Source organism: Atheta coriaria, unplaced genomic scaffold (assembly GCF_025399875.1).
Source record: "Atheta coriaria isolate IRGN ID8LTWV9N9 unplaced genomic scaffold, Caltech_Dcor_3.1 hic_scaffold_9_pilon, whole genome shotgun sequence".
Taxonomy (NCBI): domain Eukaryota; kingdom Metazoa; phylum Arthropoda; class Insecta; order Coleoptera; family Staphylinidae; genus Dalotia; species Dalotia coriaria.
The window spans coordinates 5,730,013-5,749,617 of record NW_027045451.1 but is presented as its reverse complement, the minus strand read 5'-3'; the positions used below and the strand labels follow the sequence as shown (position 1 = coordinate 5,749,617).

The 19,605-nt window shown below is 38.5% G+C and overlaps 1 protein-coding gene and 1 long non-coding RNA gene across 5 annotated transcripts in view; both read right to left on the bottom strand.

Moving 5' to 3' along the window:
* Positions 1-2,526: 2,526 nt before the first annotated feature.
* On the bottom strand, positions 2,527-11,938 carry LOC135799256 (uncharacterized). Its single transcript, XR_010549961.1, has 3 exons — positions 11,629-11,938; positions 10,031-10,068; positions 2,527-2,769 (listed from the first exon to the last, which is right to left on the bottom strand). It is a non-coding gene; the product is annotated as an uncharacterized lncRNA (long non-coding RNA).
* Positions 11,939-15,088: 3,150 nt separating this feature from the next.
* Sema1a (semaphorin 1a) overlaps positions 15,089-19,605 on the bottom strand; it is a 140,896-nt gene continuing 136,379 nt past the window's right edge. Inside the window, exons 11-14 of one of the 4 annotated variants that reach the window (XM_065310809.1) lie at positions 18,995-19,590; positions 18,718-18,928; positions 18,385-18,607; positions 15,089-18,309 (exon numbers count right to left, since the gene is read on the bottom strand). In XM_065310809.1, coding sequence (XP_065166881.1) covers positions 18,241-18,309; positions 18,385-18,607; positions 18,718-18,928; positions 18,995-19,590 — 1,099 coding nt within the window. In that variant the 3' untranslated portion in view covers positions 15,089-18,240. Of the gene's footprint in view, positions 18,618-18,717; positions 18,929-18,994; positions 19,591-19,605 lie in introns of all 4 variants that reach the window. The other 3 variants (XM_065310810.1, XM_065310807.1, XM_065310808.1) reach the window with 3 other exon arrangements.

Sequence of the window (19,605 nt, the reverse complement as noted above, 5' to 3'; positions counted from 1 at the left end):
GAAGGCATTTTTCTCAAATATAAAAATATCAGGTGTAATTTGGGTTGCATATATGAATTGCAACGAAATATAAGAGAAATTGAAATACAAGTGAAGGCAATAAGAGAAGTAAGAAAGTAAGTGGAGAAACGAGAACAGAGAAATAGAAGAAGCACAGTAGTAAAGAATAGGAGAAAATAGAAGGAAGAGAATAGAGAAGAGGAGGAGATAGAAGAAAGAGAACAGGGGAGGATCAGATTTTTAAATTTTTTGGCACGTGTCGTTATAAGACAGCCCACTGCTTCGATTCGTCCATTGCTCCCGGCCCGTCCTACAGCTACGATGTCTCTGCGCTTCATCCCCGAAATTATCAGGCATATCAACAATTTTTATGGTGGGGGATCATCCCCAGAGAGAGGGAACTCCTTATAAGGACTTGTAAAAATATTTCTAAGTTTTAAGTCTCCTCAAGAGAGGTGACACTTAAAAATATTCTTACAAGTTCTGACCCGTAGCTGAAATGAAAGAAGGAGCACACAAATCACACAGGATACCTTAACAATTTTTATAGTGGGGATCATCCCCTGAGAGAGGGAACTCTCTTAGAGACCTGTTCCTGAAATGATAGAAGGGGTACACAAATCAAAGAAGTCAATATATTTTACTATTCATTTATTAAAAATGGAATACAAGTTTAGATTTTACAAATCAACAGAATATATGTCTCCATATTGAAACGGGACTTACGACCGGGGCATAGGCGCGCACATGCCAGCAGGTACTATTTCATAAAATTCAACCGGAATAATGAAATTAGTAAATAGTCAATTTTCTAGGTGATTGAAAATGGAAACAAATATACAGGGTGTTGCAATAGGAAATTTTAAAGTGCAAACAAAAAACTCCCAACACTAAAAATGCCGCTCGTTTTTACTCGACGATCAGGGAAACTAATATACAGGGTGTTCCAGAAAGAAAATTCAACGTGCAAACGGGAAAATACTAAGCAAAAATTTCACGGACACAGAGGAAAACATATATGTTGGTGTTCTAGAAAGAAAATTCCATGTTCAAAGCATAGAACACTTAAAACTCACAATTAAAAGTGATTTTCTACATGCGGTTAGGAAAACTAATATACAGGGTGTAACAAAAAGAAAATTTTAGAAACTACAAAGGAAGTCAATATTCACAACACGAAGAGGGAAATTTACAAATTAACAACAATATTTTAATATAAAATCAGATTTTACCCGAAAAACATCGAAAAATTGAGCAAAAGGGTGCTACAAAAATAAAACACTTACATTTTAATATATTGTTAATATATATTTATTAATTGATGGTAGCATCAACTGTATAAAGTAACTGACGGGTGAAGCATCATTAAAAATTGATAGAATATCCAGCGGAAAACATCTAAATCAACAGACGGCAAGCGACGGCGCGTAGCTATTTTTTTGTAAATATGAAGATATACTGAGACTGCGAAAACGAAAAACCGTTCAAGATTTTATTTCAACAAGAAATTATTAATTTAATGATGCAATTCGATTAAAAATGTTTACGTGATCATCGAAAACATGACCGAACCGACGGCCGACGGCAAAGTAAGCGTGGTCGACCACATGAATTTTAAAAACCGTGCTTGTAATAATTAAATCAAGCATGTCAATTTAAGTTAAACCGCTTTAACTTTCCGCGAAAAAATGTAATTATCCACCCACCTGTGCACTGATGAGGAGAGTTTCTATCCTGTAATATATTCTATCAACTGAAAACTCGCGCAGGGATTAAAGGACACTTATTTCTTACTTAAGAAGACTCTAACTGCCATAAATCATTAAACAAAACTGGCACACATGCCCATTGTGAACATTTTGCCGATGACCGAAAGAATACACGACGATTAATCCAATTAAAACCTCAAAACGCGTGGCGATTAGAGAGACACGCTCGCGGACCACGCGGTGAAACAACTGCCGTGTGCGCTGCGCGTAGCCGGGTACAAGGCAGGTATGCAGCGATATCACGCGTCCGTCGAACAAAAAAGTTGTTTATACACAAACGTACTGATAAACACGTAGTTGAGAAGACGAAACTAAAAATTCACAATGTTGAAATACACATACACGAAATTTACTTTTACTTTCAATATTTCTCGGCATACGAAAAGAATTTATTGGCTTTGAGATGTAATAAGATTGAGTCTTCGTAAAAGTTTACTGTATACCTTAGTTAATTAAATAATTGGTGTTTGGTAAAGGTTACTCACACTTTATATGTATGTAGGACAGTAAAATACCACTTATTTCCATGTTAGTGCAACAGTGATACATTTATAACACTACACATCGTAAAATTGAAATAAACAATTATACAAGTTATTACATTAATTTGTTAAAAATAAATGTGAAACTTTATATATTTATGTTCTATGTATTATATTTTATGTATAATTGTGTCGATTGTGTCAACCTACCGAAGCTTAGTTAACACATATGTTGTTTATAAAGCGTACTTTACACTTAATAAAACACATTAATATATCAGTAAACTTATATTTATTTTCATTTCAGTGTTACAGTGTTATAATTGTAACACTACCCCTTGCAAAATAAAGATAAATAAATACCTCTTAGCCTGTCAAACTTTAATAGAATCATTGAAATCGTTGAAGATGTTTCTTGCTTTACCGGAAATTACCATTTTCTATCGAATCCTTCTGGAAGAAGCATGCAGTTCACAGCTGGTCCAAGATATCCGTAAGGTCTCGTTAAAACGTTAAACCTAAAATAAATAATTTATAAGATAAAATAATAAAATTTGGAAAATAAGAAGGAAAATAATTAAATAATTAATAACAAAAAATATTGCTGCATCATGCTCTTTGAGTAATTTTAGTAACGAATATCATCTAAACTAAAAGCGCTAGCAGCCAGAGGATTAAACATTATTAAAATTTGGAAAATTCTTTATAAGATAAGACAAGAAAATAATTAAAATTCAGAGATAAGAATTAAGAAATTCATTCAGAAATCTTAATCAAATTAATACTTTAATGAATACACAAAACAAAACCACTATGGATTCTTAGCCGACGGAAGATATCCGCTGCCGACGGAAAATATCTGCGTAATTTGCAATTCCGAGTTCTACGCGCGATATCTCAATAACTATACGCCGCACTTGTCTGGTAATTCTAAATCAAATCTTTGCTGACCGATTCTAATTGAACACCCGACTTAAAATCACAGTCGTATAAACAGCAAACGAAGATAGCGATAGAAGTAACACCCATTTAGGGCACTGTACGAGGGTAGCGGTAGAAGTGACTTTGATTCAGGGTACCGTACGAGGGTAGCGGTAGAAGTGACTCCCATTCAGGGCACCGTACGAGGGTAGCGGTAGAAGTGACTTTATTCAGAAGAAGTATTTTAGAATACTTCTAGCGGGATTTTGGTGGACTGCAAAGTCACACCTAAGAAAATGACTCTCGAACTATCTAAATTTGAAAGAATCATTGAAATCGTACAAACGGTTCGCGAGATACAGGCAAATTTCCACCACGTGTTTCGAAAATTCATAAAAATCGTGCATATTTGAGAGCAATTTTAAGGCAGTTCCCGCATTATTTTGAGGGGTTACATAGCTGCATCATATAAAATGCCTCTCGCGGTATGCAAATTTGAAAGAATCATTAGAATCGCACAAACGGTTCCCAAGATACAAGCAAATTTCCACCGCGTGTTTTAAAAATTCATGAAAATCGTAAAAGTTTGAGAACGAGTTTACAGCACTTCCCGCGCTATTTTGAGGGATTGCAGAGCTGCATCATATAAAATGCCTCTTGCGGTATGCAAATTTAAAAGAATCATTAATATTGCATGAACGGTTTCCGAGATACAGGCAAATTTCCACCACGTGCTTCGAAAATTCATGAAAATCGTAAATATTTGCGAGCAAATTTAAGGCACTTCCCGCGTGATTTTGAGGGGTTGCACAGCTGCATCATATAAAATGCTCCTCGCGGTATGCAAATTTGAAAGAATCATTAAAATCGCACGAACAGTTATCGAGATACAAGCAAATTTCCACCGCGTGTTTCGAAAATTCATAAAAATCGTGAATGTTTGAGAGCAATTTTAAGGCACTTCCCGCGTGATTTTGAGGGGTTGCAGAGTGGCAACATATGAAATTACTCTCGCGTTATGCAAATTTGAAAGAATCATTAAAATCGCACGAACGGTTCCCGATATACAGCCAAATTTCCACCGCGTGTTTCGAAAATTCATGAAAATCGTAAAAGTTTGAGAACGATTTTAAAGCACTTCCCGCGCGATTTTGAGGGGTTGCAGAGCTGCATCATATAAAATGCCTCTCGCGGTATGCAAATTTGAAAGAATCATTAAAATCGCACCAACGGTTTCTGAGATACAGGCAAATTTCCACCACGTGTTTCGAAAATTCATAAAAATCGTGAATGTTTGAGAGCAATTTTAAGGCACTTCCCGCTTGATTTTGAGGGGTTGCAGATCTGCATCATATAAAATTACTCTCGCGCTATGCAAATTTGAAAGAATCATTAAAATCGCACGAACGGTTCCTGAGATACAGGCAAATTTCCACCACGTGTTTCGAAAATTCATAAAAATCGTGAATGTTTGAGAGCAATTTTAAGGCACTTCCCGCGTGATTTTGAGGGGTTGCTGATCTGCATCATATAAAATTACTCTCGCGCTATGCAAATTGGAAAGAATCATTAAAATCGCACGAACGGTTCCCGATATACAGCCAAATTTACGCCGCGTGTTTCGAAAATTCATAAAAATCGTGAAAGTTTGAGAACGATTTTAAAGCACTTTCCGCGCGATTTTGAGGGGTTGCAGAACTGCATCATAAAAAATGCCTCTCGCGGTATGGAAATTTGAAAGAATCATTAAAATCGCACGAACGGTTCCCGAGATACGGGCAAATTTCCACCAAGTGTTTCGAAAATTCATGAAAATCGTGAATGTTTGAGAGCAAATTTAAAGCACTTCCCGCGTGATTTTGAGGGGTTGAATAGCTGCATCATATGAAATACCTCTCGCGATATGCAAATTTGAAAGAATCATTAAAATCGCACGAACGGTTCCCGAGATACGGGCAAATTTCTACCACGTGTTTCGATAATTCATGAAAATCGTGAATATTTGACAGCAAATTTAAGGCACTTCCCGCGTGATTTTGAGGGGTTGCACAGCTGCATCATATAAAATGCCTCTCGCGGTATGCAAATTTGAAAGAATCATTAAAATCGCACAAACGGTTCCCGAGATACGGGCAAATTCCCACCACGTGTTTCGAAAATTCATGAAAATCGTGAAAGTTTGAGAACGATTTTAAAGCACTTCCCGCGCGATTTTGAGGGGTTACAGAGCTGCATCATATAAAATGCCTCTTGCGGTATGCAAATTTGAAAGAATCACTAAAATCGCACGAACGGTTCCCGAGATACAGGCAAGTTTCCACCGCGTGTTTCAAAAATTCATAAAAATCGTGAATGTTTGAGAACAATTTTAAGGCATTTCCCGCGTGATTTTGCGGGGTTGCGGAGCTGCATCTTATAAAATGCCTCTCGCGCTATGTAAATTTGAAAGAATTATTAAAATCACACGAACGGTTCCCGATATACAGCCAAATTTCCACCGCGTGTTTCGAAAATTCATAAAAATCGTGAATGTTTGAGAGCGATTTTAAGGCACTTCCCGCGTGATATTGTGGGGTTGCAGAGCTGCATAATATAAAATGCCTCTCGCGGTATGCAAATTTGAAAGTATCATTAAAATCGCACGAACGGTTCCCGATGTACTGCCAAATTTCCACCGCGTGTTTCGAAAATTCATGAAAATCGTGAATGTTTGAGAGCGATTTTAAGACACTTCCCGCGTGATTTTGAGGGGTTGCAGAGCTGCATCATATAAAATTACTCTCGCGCTATGCAAATTTGAAAGAATCATTAAAATCGCACGAACGGTTCCCGAGACACGGGCAAATTTCCACCACGTGTTTCGATAATTCATGAAAATCGTGAATATTTGAGAGCAAATTTAAGGCACTTTCCGCGTGATTTTGAGGGGTTGCACAGCTGCATCATATAAAATGCCTCCCGTGGTATGCAAATTTGAAAGAATCACTAAAATCACACGAACGGTTCCCGATATACAGCCAAATTTCCACCGCGTGTTTCGAAAATTCATAAAAATCGTGAATGTTTGAGAGCGATTTTAAGGCACTTCCCGCGTGATATTGTGGGGTTGCAGAGCTGCATAATATAAAATGCCTCTCGCGGTATGCAAATTTGAAAGTATCATTAAAATCGCACGAACGGTTCCCGATGTACTGCCAAATTTCCACCGCGTGTTACGAAAATTCATAAAAATCGTGAAAGTTTGAGAACAATTTTAAAGCACTTCCCGCGCGAATTTGAGGGGTTACAGAGCTGCATCATATAAAATGCCTCTTGCGGTATGAAAATTTGAAAGAATCATTAAAATCGCACGAACGGTTCCCGAGATACGGGCAAATTTCCACCACGTGATTTGATAATTCATGAAAATCGTGAATATTTGAGAGCAAATGTAAGGCACTTTCCGCGTGATTTTGAGGGGTTGCACAGCTGCATCATATAAAATGCCTCCCGTGGTATGCAAATTTGAAAGAATCACTAAAATCGCACGAACGGTTCCCGAGGTACAGGCAAGTTTCCACCGCGTGTTTCAAAAATTCATGAAAATCGTGAATGTTTGAGAACAATTTTAAGGCATTTCCCGCGTGATTTTGAGGGGTTGCGGAGCTGCATCTTATAAAATGCCTCTCGCGCTATGCAAATTTGAAAGAATCATTAAAATCGCACGAACGGTTCCCGATATACAGCCAAATATCCACCGCGTGTTTCGAAAATTCATGAAAATCGTGAATGTTTGAGAGCGATTTTAAGGCACTTCCCGCGTGATATTGTGGGGTTGCAGAGCTGCATAATATAAAATGCCTCTCGCGGTATGCAAATTTGAAAGTATCATTAAAATCGCACGAACGGTTCCCGATATACTGCCAAATTTCCACCGTATGTTTCGAAAATTCATAAAAATCGTGAAAGTTTGAGAACAATTTTAAAGCACTTCCCGCACGATTTTGAGGGGTTACAGAGCTGCATAATATAAAATGCCTCTCGCGGTATGCAAATTTGAAAGTATCATTAAAATCGCACGAACGGTTCCCGAGATACAGGCAAATTTCCACCGCGTGTTTCGAAAATTCATGAAAATCGTGAATGTTTGAGAGCGATTTTAAGACACTTCCCGCGTGATTTTGAGGGGTTGCAGAGCTGCATCATATAAAATTACTCTCGCGCTATGCAAATTTGAAAGAATCATTAAAATCGCACGAACGGTTCCCGAGACACGGGCAAATTTCCACCACGTGTTTCGATAATTCATGAAAATCGTGAATATTTGAGAGCAAATTTAAGGCACTTTCCGCGTGATTTTGAGGGGTTGCACAGCTGCATCATATAAAATGCCTCCCGTGGTATGCAAATTTGAAAGAATCACTAAAATCGCACGAACGGTTCCCGAGATACAGGCAAGTTTCCACCGCGTGTTTCAAAAATTCATGAAAATCGTGAATGTTTGAGAACAATTTTAAAGCACTTCCCGCGTGATTTTGAGGGGTTGCGGAGCTGCATCTTATAAAATGCCTCTCGCGCTATGCAAATTTGAAAGAATCATTAAAATCGCACGAACGGTTCCCGATATACTGCCAAATTTCCACCGCGTGTTTCGAAAATTCATAAAAATCGTGAAAGTTTGAGAACAATTTTAAAGCACTTCCCGCGCGATATTGAGGGGTTACAGAACTGCATAATATAAAATGCCTCTCGCGGTATGCAAATTTGAAAGTATCATTAAAATCGCACGAACGGTTCCCGAGATACAGGCAAATTTCCACCGCGTGTTTCGAAAATTCATGAAAATCGTGAATGTTTGAGAGCGATTTTAAAGCACTTCCCGCGTGATTTTGAGGGGTTGCAGAGATGCATCATATAAAATTACTCTCGCGCTATGCAAATTTGAAAGAATCATTAAAATCGCACGAACGGTTCCCGATATACAGCCAAATTTCCACCGCGTGTTTCGAAAATTCATAAAAATCGTGTAAGTTTGAGAACAATTTTAAAGCACTTCCCGCGCGATTTTGAGGGGTTACAGAGCTGCATAATATAAAATGCCTCTCGCGGTATGCAAATTTGAAAGAATCATTAAAATCGCACGAACGGTTTCCGAGATAAAGGCAAATTTCCACCGCGTGTTTCGAAAATTCATGAAAATCGTGAATGTTTGAGAGCGATTTTAAGGCACTTCCCGCGTGATATTGTGGAGTTGCAGAGCTGCGTCATATAAAATGACTCTCGCGCTATGCAAATTTGAAAGAATCATTAAAATCGCACGAACGGTTCCCGAGATGCAGCCTAATTTCCACCGCATGTTTCGAAAATTCATGAAAATCGTGAAAGTTTGAGAGCGAATTTGAGGCACTTCCTGCGTGATATTGAGGGGTTGCAGAGCGGCATCATATGAAATGACTCTCGCGCTATGCAAATTTGAAAGAATCATTAAAATCGTACGAACGGTTCCCGATATACAGCCAAATTTCCACCGCATGTTTCGAAAATTCATGAAAATCGTGAAAGTTTAAGAACGATTTTAACCCTTCAGACTATACGTCTCCCGTACCATAGTCATTAATATCGTGATGAGACAAAATCTCACGCCTATTGCGCAAGCGCCAAGTGCGAAATTTCAAACCTACTAAAATAGTTGTAGGTTACACATCAAGTAAAATACAAAATAAAAAATTGGGTTTTGAATAATATAAATTACCTAAATATTAATGTTATTAAAGTAAAAATTATATAATTCTGACGAGGACAAAATAAATATGAAATTTTCTATTTAGATAAATTATTTTATTAAGTTAAACTTGACAAATTAAATGCCAAATGGCGGGTGGAAACTACGGAGACAGCCGAAATAAAACGAAGCCATCCGAATAGCGGATTTTTTTGTGCCTAACTTTACTTACGCGATGAGAAAAACTCTCACAGACGATAAATAAATAATTTTTTTCCTTAATTTTTTAAGTTAAAAAAAAATTATTTTTTCAGTATTTTGTAAAAAATTAAATTTTAGGAAGGTAAAAAAATTTTCAAGGGGTCATTCCATTTGAAATTAGAAACAAAAAAAAGATTTAAGAGAGGTGTGAGAGATTCTCTCTACACGATAGTTCTGAAGGGTTAAAACACTTCCCGCGCGATTTTGAGGGGTTGCAGAGCTGCATCATATAAAATGCATCTCGCGGTATGAAAATTTGAAAGAATCATCAGAATCGCACAAGCGGTTCCCCAGATGCAGCAAAATTTCCACCACGTGTTTCGAAAATTCATGAAAATCGTGAATGTTTGAGAGCGATTTTAAGGCACTTCCCGCATGAATTTGAGGGGTTGCAGAGCTGCATCGTATATAGTGCCTCCCGCGGTATGCAAATTTGAAAGAATCACTGAAATCGCACGAACGGTTCCCGATATACCGCCAAATTTCCACCGCGTGTTTCGAAAATTCATGAAAATCGTAAAAGTTTGAGAGCGATTTTAGGCCACTTCTAACGAGATTTTGTGGGACAGCAGGGCGGCATCATATAAAATGCCTCTCACGCTATGCAAATTTAAAGAGTCATTAAAATCGCACGAACGGTTCCCGAGATGCAGCCAAATTTCCACCGCGTGTTTCGAAAATTCATGAAAATCGTGAAAGTTTGAGAGCGATTTTAAGGCTCTTCCCGCGTGATTTTGAGGGGCGACAACGTTATTCCCAATAACAAAAAAAATAAATTATTTAATGCTAACGCTTTAGTAGAAGGCGGTGGACCGCGACAAAAAGAAACGCGTAAATGCTAAGTAATGATCGACGTGGAAAATAGAAAGAAATATATAATTAAATTATAAACTTACCAATGCCGAACTCATCAGACTCCAAGGCCCGGCAAACACTGTAAATAAAGAAAGAAAACATCAATAATATTATATTCACACAGCGGAGGAAAACAAACAATCTGTGCTGTTTAGTTAAGTTACTTACACCAGCACGATGGATAATCCAAATGATGAATAAGTCAACATGGACGCGATACACTTACGCGCAAATAATAAATAACTGTACTAAAGTTAGTAATGTCAAGTTAAAATTAATTAGTCGATTGATGATCGAATATAAAATACGTCTGGATCAACCAGAGACCGGCACGAAATTGGCCGCAAACTGCATAATCAACGACGAGACAGTTTATGATAAGACAGCAAGAGGTGCGCATGGCCGGCGCGTCGATGGCACGCGACCTTGTGCGCGAATTGCAATAGATGCGCAAACCCGGCGGCGCATCGATGGCACGCAGATGCAGCAACATGCGGCATGGGGTGCTGGCAACGACGACACACGGCAATGCGATAAGAAAGTGAATATTGTGTTCAAACAAACAATTCTTGGTCGAAGGTTCACGCTTGCTGATAAATATAGAAATAAACAATACAAGTTTATTTTACAATTTTAAGTCCATGCTATTGCCATCTATAAATGATATAGTAATTTCAAAATTTAGATTAGTAAAGGTAATAAAAATTCTGATTTCTTATGTTGACAGATTGCCAGATTTTACATTCAATATTTAAGTGATATTTAATTTGAACATGCATCGTTTCTCGTTTACCAGGTAACACATTAGTCCGTAATTATCAGCTGACAATAAAAATGTTTTGCATCCTTGATGATTTCTATAATAAACTATTAGAATTAATATAAAATTGTTCGTTATATTCATAAAGAATTGAAGAATATTTGCTTATTTACGATTCTAATATAATAAACAGCAACGGTGTGTTTTGATTCTACGAAATAAAGATTCGATACCTGCAGGTAAACAAACTTATCTCTTGCGCGAAATCGCGTGATCCACACGGACACGGTGTGCACTCACTACCACCAACAAGCAATATTTAATGCAAAACCGTACATCGTAGCGCCATCCAACCTTTAAAAATATTTATCAACTTCAAAACACATTTATCAAATATGCAACAAGGTTGATAATGCAATGAAATTGGAAACAATGAAAATTATACACAAAACAAACTAGTAGTTAATAAATTAATGATTCATTTATACAAACATATATAAATAAACATTCCTCGGAAAAACAATGAAAAATCACAGTTTTATCCAAATTTTCGCGGGTTGCATCAAGAATTCCTGCAACAAATAAATACAACCCGACGCAGAATTACTATGCCGTGCAGATCGCGTGAAAACCCGAAAAAATACAAACATTCCACGGAAAACAATAAAAACCCACAGTATGTAGGAGGCTGCAGCGAAGGCCGCGATCGCAACCGTAGGCATGCGACAATCTAGAACTATGGTTATATATGTTCATTAAACGTGATTAAAGGCAAAATTTGTAAACCGATCAAGTTGAAAAATGCAAACGGATGCAACGTATGTGATTTAACAAAAATATTATTAGTTTCTTCTATAGTTAAAAAATGCAAAAACATACCTTGATACAAAATAAAATTCCTTAAGTTGCTTAATAAAATGGCTATTGCTGGTATAGTGTTGAATTGTGGAAATTGTTAACTGGTTTTCACTGGTAAAAATTATCGAAGAGTATTCGGCGGCCGACGGTTTATCACTCATGCACAGGTAACTCTGCGTATGTTCAATTCGCGTTTATCACATACCGCACATCACTTCTGCACTGTCGCACAGTGCAATTAGGAATATTACGTAATAAAGCAAAGAAAAACTGATAAACTAAAGGGATCGCGAAGGTGTGCGCGTGCGGGTTACCTAACGGTCGGAATGAGACTGACACAGTACGCAAGCCAGCCGCGTGTGCCGACAACGTAGAGAAGGCACACAAGTTAGATGAGATAAGAAAAACTTGTTTCTTTATAGACACCGGTATTGACAGTGTAGTAGTGTCAAAACAAAACAATTCTAGTATGCATTGAATATTTATTTATTATTTCACTTCATTTCTTTCCAATCCGATGAGTAATAAGCAGATTAAGGTAGACTTATGTAACTTGTTTTTGAAGATATAGCAATCAGTAATTATCATATCGTTTATTTATTTCTATGCAAAGAATACATTCTGTCGTCTAAAGTCATATCATAAAGTTTTTTTGGGTAAATACAGCTTGCCCAGAAAATACAAGAGAGCGTCGTTCATCCGTTCACCTAAAAACCGTACAATTAAAACAAGTATTTCACCATTATCCTCATCGACGTCTACACAGGTCGACATAGCACATCTTACTTCACACAAGAATAATATTCAAATCAACTTCATGGAAGCAGATAACAATTGAGAAGAAATAGTGCTTTCACAATACAAAGATAGAGGAAGTTTTACAAATACAAAAATTTCTTAACCAAAGTTACAAATTCTTTACAATAATCAATGATTAAATGTCGCAATTAATTACAAATCGTAGTAAATACAAAAAAATGCAGTCGAGGTTTGGAAATCTGGACAAATTGTACATCTGCATACATTGGATATCATTTTGGTTTCACTCGGAGCACAACTGCAAAAAGCTCTAATCTCGCAGTTTTGCATCGTCTCAATGTTTTTGTGTGTGTTGAGTACATTCGTTAAGACTATTTAGAATTACAAAATTCAGTATTCTAATCATCCTTGGTTTCTGTTCTTCGAAAACTAATCTAATAAAGTTTTATTGACAAATTTCACGTTCATTTCCATATGTTCTTGCTTGTCATGCATTTTTCACACGTAATCACTTTCGCATTCCTATCGCCTAAGATTAATTATTTGCCATCCACTGGGTTTTCGTCCCGTTGAATAATTTTGTTCTGCTAAAGGCTCGATTAGACAAAAAGAGGAAAAACACCTGCTACTCCAAAATCTTTCGCAAGAATATAGGGCAGCGGCACAGGTAGAGTACACAGGCCTTTGCCAAAAGGTCAAAAGGGAAGCCAGAAGAGACAAACGCAGGTGGATAGATGATATTTGCAGACAAGCAGAAGAAGCAATGCTCAACAACAACTCGAGAGAACTTTACAACCTCACAAAGAAACTGGCCAATAAGTACTCTACACGCACACACTTCATTAAGTCAAAAAACGGCCGCCTGTTAGTTGAGTCAGACAAGCAGCTCGAAAGATGGAGGGAACATTTCTCCGACATGCTCAGCGCAAACGAAACAATTAACTGGGAGCCAGAGAATAACCCAGGTAGACAACTGAACATTGACTCGAACCCGCCTTCAGTCGCGGAGATAACTGCAGCTATAAAGACGCTTAAGAACAACAAAGCAGCAGGAGCTGATAACGTTCCAGCGGAACTACTAAAAGTAAACGCCACATGGATGGCAAATGAACTATACCACTGTATTAAGGAAGCATGGAACAACAACAAGATTCCGACCAAGTGGAAAGAAGGGCTAATCATCAAGCTTCCCAAAAAAGGTAACTTGACCGAGTGTAACAACTGGCGTGGCATAACGCTATTAAACACAATTAATAAGATTATCGCGAAAATCGTCCAAACAAGATTAGCGGAAACTATAGAAAACACCCTGCGCCCGAACCAAGCAGGTTTTCGGCCGAATCGCTCATGCATCGATCATATCAATACCCTTCGTATAATTATCGAGCAATCAGTAGAATGGCGATCACCACTATTCATCGCCTTCATCGACTTTGAGAAAGCATTCGACAGCCTGAACCACGACGCTTTATGGAGGATCCTTAAGTCGCGAGGTGTACCAACAAAGATAATAAGCATCCTGCAAGAACTCTACACTGATGCAAACTGCAGTGTGTTACACAACGGTGAAAAAGCGAAAGTTTTACGATACACAGAGGAGTAAAACAAGGATGTGTCATATCCCCATTACTATTTAACATCGCCTTAGACTACATACTAGCAAAGGTAGACCAGAACAGGGATGGGTTGCGCTGGACACTAACCTCGCACCTCAGCGACCTGGATTACGCCGACGACATCTGCCTGATGTCACATACGTTCGAAGGCGTGAGCCGACAGCTAACAACATTAGCAAGGGAGGCAAGTAAAATTGGCCTAAGAATAAATATTGCCAAAACAAAAGAAATGCGTATAAATACAAACAACACCTTAAAACTCCAAATAGATAATACGGAAATAGAAGAGGTCAAGGAATTCCTATATCTAGGAAGTATAATTGACATAAAAGGGGGGACCGACGCAGATATAAACAACAGAATAAAGAAAGCCCAGCAATCCTTCAGAATGCTGAGCACAGTATGGAAGTCAAGCGTCTATACACTAAGAACAAAACTGCGCATATTCCGCACAAATGTAAAATCCACCCTTTTATATGGATGCGAAACATGGAGGTCAACGAGCTCAAGCACACACAAACTCCAAACCTTCATAAACAAGTGCTTGAGAATGATCTTGCGCATATTCTGGCCAATGACAATCTCCAACGATGAGTTGCACCGTCGATGTGATGAAACTCCCATTATAAATCAAATACGCAAGAGAAAATGGGGTGGATTGGGCACATCTTGAGAAGAGACGCCGGAGATATCGCCAGAAATGCGCTAGAATGGAACCCACAGGGAAGAGAAGGGTTGGTAGACCGGCCAATACCTGGCGAAGATCCACAATAGAGGAGCCCGAAACCAAAATATGGGCTGGAACGAAGCAAAGGCGGTTGCCCGAAACAGAGTCCGTTGGAGGGCGCTTAGTGAGGCTCTATGCTCCACATAGGAGCCAAGAACATTATATATATATATATAAAGGCTCGATTAGGCAAATTGGAATCAGTCAGTTTTTGACTTTATCCGGCGTTTTTTCTTGTCGAATTTGGTTTCATCTCAAAAAAGGATTTTCTTCCTTAAAATGCTAAAAGTTCTGAAATACTTTCTTAAACGTCTCAAATGGTTCAATGATCAATCATGATCAATCGATAATAATCATAATAATAATAACTTACAATAACTACAACTAGATTACTCTCATGTATTTCAATTTCTTCAATTCTTCGCCCCGCTCGACTGCTTGCGATCGTAATCATCTATCATATTTTCATATATTCATATATATATTTATATATATATAATATAATCGTTCATTAAATATAATATTTTCATATAATATAAAAAACTGGCGGCAGCCTTAATTACATATACAAAAAACGCTATTACACAGCTTTACAGGATTTTTGTCTCTCGTGGTATCATTTTACTCTCACGCGCGTTACGACGCGTGAAACAGGTGAAAATCGTAACGACCATTTAATTCTCCATACTTTGTTTTAATTATTTTTTTACTTTATATACTTTATAGGAAGAAGCAATTTTCGTACTCGTATTTTACTCGTTATCAATAAACTATTTTGCATTTGTATTCTTATATAATATAAAATTTTCAACATTTCGTGTGAGTGTAAGTCTGTTTCTGTCTTCCGTGTTTTCATAGAATCGTTGCCTACGCTAACAGCGCAAACAATGCAAAAAGGGCGGACGTAAATATACAACGCGAATCAATTTCTTTTGTTTTTGTTTTCTGTATAAAAATGTTTCTTATGTACATTTAGGTGCTTGCTTTTCTATGTTTGCACGTTCGCGTCGTCTATTTCCGCATCGCTTTACAATTTGTTCTTTGTCCTCGAACAAAAGTCGGAACAGAGGAAAAACAAAAATCGTGTGTGCTATGTACGTAGTTTACTTTCGTAATGTTGTAATCTATGCATGTATTCTTGTAATGAAAAGATGCGACGATATTTATGTAATTAGCAATGACTAGGTGGTAGTAATTAGTTAGTTTTTACTTGCATAGTATTTCTTCGTAAGTAATTAATTCATAATGTTAGTAATAGTATTGTAATAAAATTATATCTACAATCTTTATACAAGTTTTGTTCTCGTCACCTTTCATCTTCTCATCATCGTCAAATGTCTTTAGAAATATATTCCGTCCTACATACAATTATTTTTATTCATTTTTGTGTGTTTTTTCAGTAATTAATTAGTATTGGAATAGATGGTTAGCTTTAAGATAGAGATGTACAAAGAGACTTGGTTCAAAATAAAATCCTAACAATGAATCTTTGTTTCGAACTGAAACTCGTAGGTAATTTGTGTGTTTTAATGTTTAAATAATTCAAATTTGAGCTTTGAGCTTGTTGAAATGCAACTGAGATCGTCCCCTTCGCGTGTGAACGCTTAAAATAACTTAGAAAAACAAATGTTATATAAAAACCTATTCAATAAACAACAAAAATATTCTGTTTTCCTCTCTGTTGAATAGAAATAAGTGAATAGAATGTTTGCAAATTTGGTTTATCAGCTATGTGAAAGGAAGTATGGGCTCGGAAATTACGAGCTTGTCTCACAACAAGATGGCTGACTAAAAATTGGACAAGGATGCCTACGTTCATCGGCTTTCAAACGCTGCGCTACGCACATTCGCTCATCTCGTAAATTTCTTTCTCAGTCTTATCATATAATATGTACAAATACTATATTTACTCGAATCATGGTTTCAAAAGATAATGAGAAAATAAATTGGAATAAATATGAAAATGAACGAATATTGAAAATAAATGAAGACGTGTGTGTTTTGTTTGGTATCACCCTAAGATGCTAAGAACATCGAGATGTATAAAAATAATAATGAACGATCGCTTATTAAGGTATTGCATACAAGTATTTAAAGTATTTTTTTGGTTTATATCCGTTATTCCATACAGCTATGCATCTTTCATGTGTTTCGTTCGTTTCGAATCGACAACTCTTGGACATTTGATACACAATTACTGACAACTCCTGCACAATTTGTAGGTTTCGCTCGAATTCAGCAATTCGTCTTTTGGCCCGTTCGTCTTGTAACAGTTCAGTGGCACATCAAATTTTAAGTGAGTATACGTTTTCGTGAGATATCTTTGAAATAAGTGTGCATCAAACGTGCTGGCGTGTATGTAAGTATGTAAATTGTTCATTTGTCCAACCCTGCAGTGACAAAACCATCTAAAACCGCCTAAACTTGAAAAAAAAAATCGAGATTTACAAAACTTTACATCCAAATTCTCACACCTTGCTGCAAGATTTCTGTCACATCCGGGCCGGACACCTCAACAGTTGTCTGTTAATGTGTCAACTACGCGTATATTATTATGTAAATACGGCTACGGCATAATTATAGTACATGTCTAATCACAAACGCTCGCTCACATCTTAGCGTCATCGCTAAAAACTGATAACAATATCTATATGTTATTTAAAATGTACGAAAAAGTCTCCGACTTCTAGTTGCTGGATGTTTTCCTTTTCAGCAAAGAATGTGGAGCTTCCGTGTGGGCGTGGGGTGTTTTTGAGTAAAAGGGTACTTATCTAACACATCCATAAGAAGCACTTATTAATCTTCAAATTACTTAAAAAGATATATGTTTTTTATGTATAGTCCGTTTTTATCATCATCTAATACAATTTAAACTCCCTTCTGACTCTCTCTCTCTCTAGTTTGATGTTTTTGTGTTCGCCTAACACAAACTGCTCACTAGTCGCTAATCGCTATAAAAAGTTGAATTTCGTTCTGTCACCGTAACTGGTACCAATGCGGCGCTACTGGTTTTACCATTTAATGTTCAATTTGACGTTTTATCAAGGCGCAAGTGTATCAATCTTAAAACTGCGTTTCAACATGTAGAGTGTAATTGACACATTTGCTGAATCGTCATTCTATTTGCTCAAGTTTGGTTATGTGCACTGAGCAGCGACCATGACGCTAAGAATGACGCAACGTGTGGAGGTTAGAGTGAGAGTTAGGATTATGGACATTTTGATTTGTTCATTTTGTTCGGTCACGTTCGTGGGCTTACTCAATGATGTCTGTTTCGGGGCCGGTGGTTGATCTCGTCGGCTACGCCCGGTAGATGTAAGAGGCGGTGCGTGGGGGTGTGGGCGATGGCGAGGAGGAGGGCGGCGACGGGGAGCTGGACGAGCCGCTGCTGGTGGTTGGCAGCGCTGAATGGCCCGAGTTGCCGTTGCCGTCTCTCGGCGGAGGTGCCGTCCGATGGGGCCGGTGCTGGCGCTGTAAGCTGCGCATACCGGCCGCGTTGGCGGCGCCGCCACCCGCCTCCTCGCTGTTTTCTCACAAGTACACCTTCTTCACGCTGCGTGTTGTCGCGAAGCCGTCGCCGCGCCTGTAGTTGTTGTCGCCCTACACGAAGAAATCGTTCTTATTCAACATTCGAATGTCGCCTGCTCGCCTGTGCGCGGTCGCGCTGTGGCTTACCTGATGGGAGCGCAGCGTGCCAAAATTGTCACGGCTGCGGTAGTCGCGCCCGTTGTAGCCGCCGTCCGTTTGGAACTGGAAGAGTGTTTCGGCGTTATTCTGATGGGGCAGTTTGCGTAGAGTGCTCTTCGGCGAGTGCAGTTTAGGCGGTGGTTGGGGCACTAGCACCGGTTCGGCGTAGGTGACCTCCTCTTGGGGAAGTAGTTTTGGTTCAGCTTGGATCCTATACCCACAGTGGACAAATAACGTTAGAACATCCTCAGTACAAACGAGGCTTGACGGAGGTCGCATAATGTGTCGCGAAACCTTCTCAACCTCGGAATAGATAGTTACCTATTCATGTTCTGACGCTGCTCGAAGTACTCGTACTCGGTGTCCGGATAGGGCATGTTATCGTCCTCGTCCTTGTGACATTTCCTTCCGCACAAGTATCCGGCGATAAATCCAACGCAAAGGGCTGACACCGCGCCAGCAACAACGGCTATCACCAGAGTCTCCACCGAGTACTGAGGTGGCATGCTCTCGGTTGCCCTCACACCAGGATCTAAAATAATTTACCGTCAAAATCCACAAAACATTTACATAACCTCAATTATAAACAATTTCGTACCATTATTCTCAAAAACTTTGTCTTGTACAATGTTGATAATCTGACCATCCGGCAGTTCCTTTCCACCTTGATGATCCTGGTTGAATTTCGGTTGCGTGGACAAGCCGCCAGGAGAACCAGCATCTTTGTTAGACTTCATCGGAGGACAGGCAGAGTGCTGACCAGTTGAAACACTCTGGAAGAAGAAACTCTCCTCGCCCCATCGATTTGCACCATGAGAGCGGCATTTGCCCTGAAGCTTGTCCCACGCGCAGTATGGATCTTGTAACGCAACACATTCGCTACAGCTCGAAATCTTCGAACTGTCACATCGGTGTAAGCGTAATGATTGAACCTCTCCGTCAGCGATCACTACCAAGCGACCTTCGGCTTGCTTTTCATTACGAATTACTTTAATTCCTCGCACGGGGACATGTGACGGGAAGATCTGAATTTCTTCGATAACGACCGGCTTGACGCCATTACGAGATTCAGCTGAAAGCCCATTAACTGCTTTGATTAATTTGCCGTTATCAGTACCAATGAACAACACGTCATAAGTCTTTCCTCCAGGGACTTTGACTTGAGGATCTACAGCGATTTGAGTAAATCTATAACTGTTAAAAAATTGT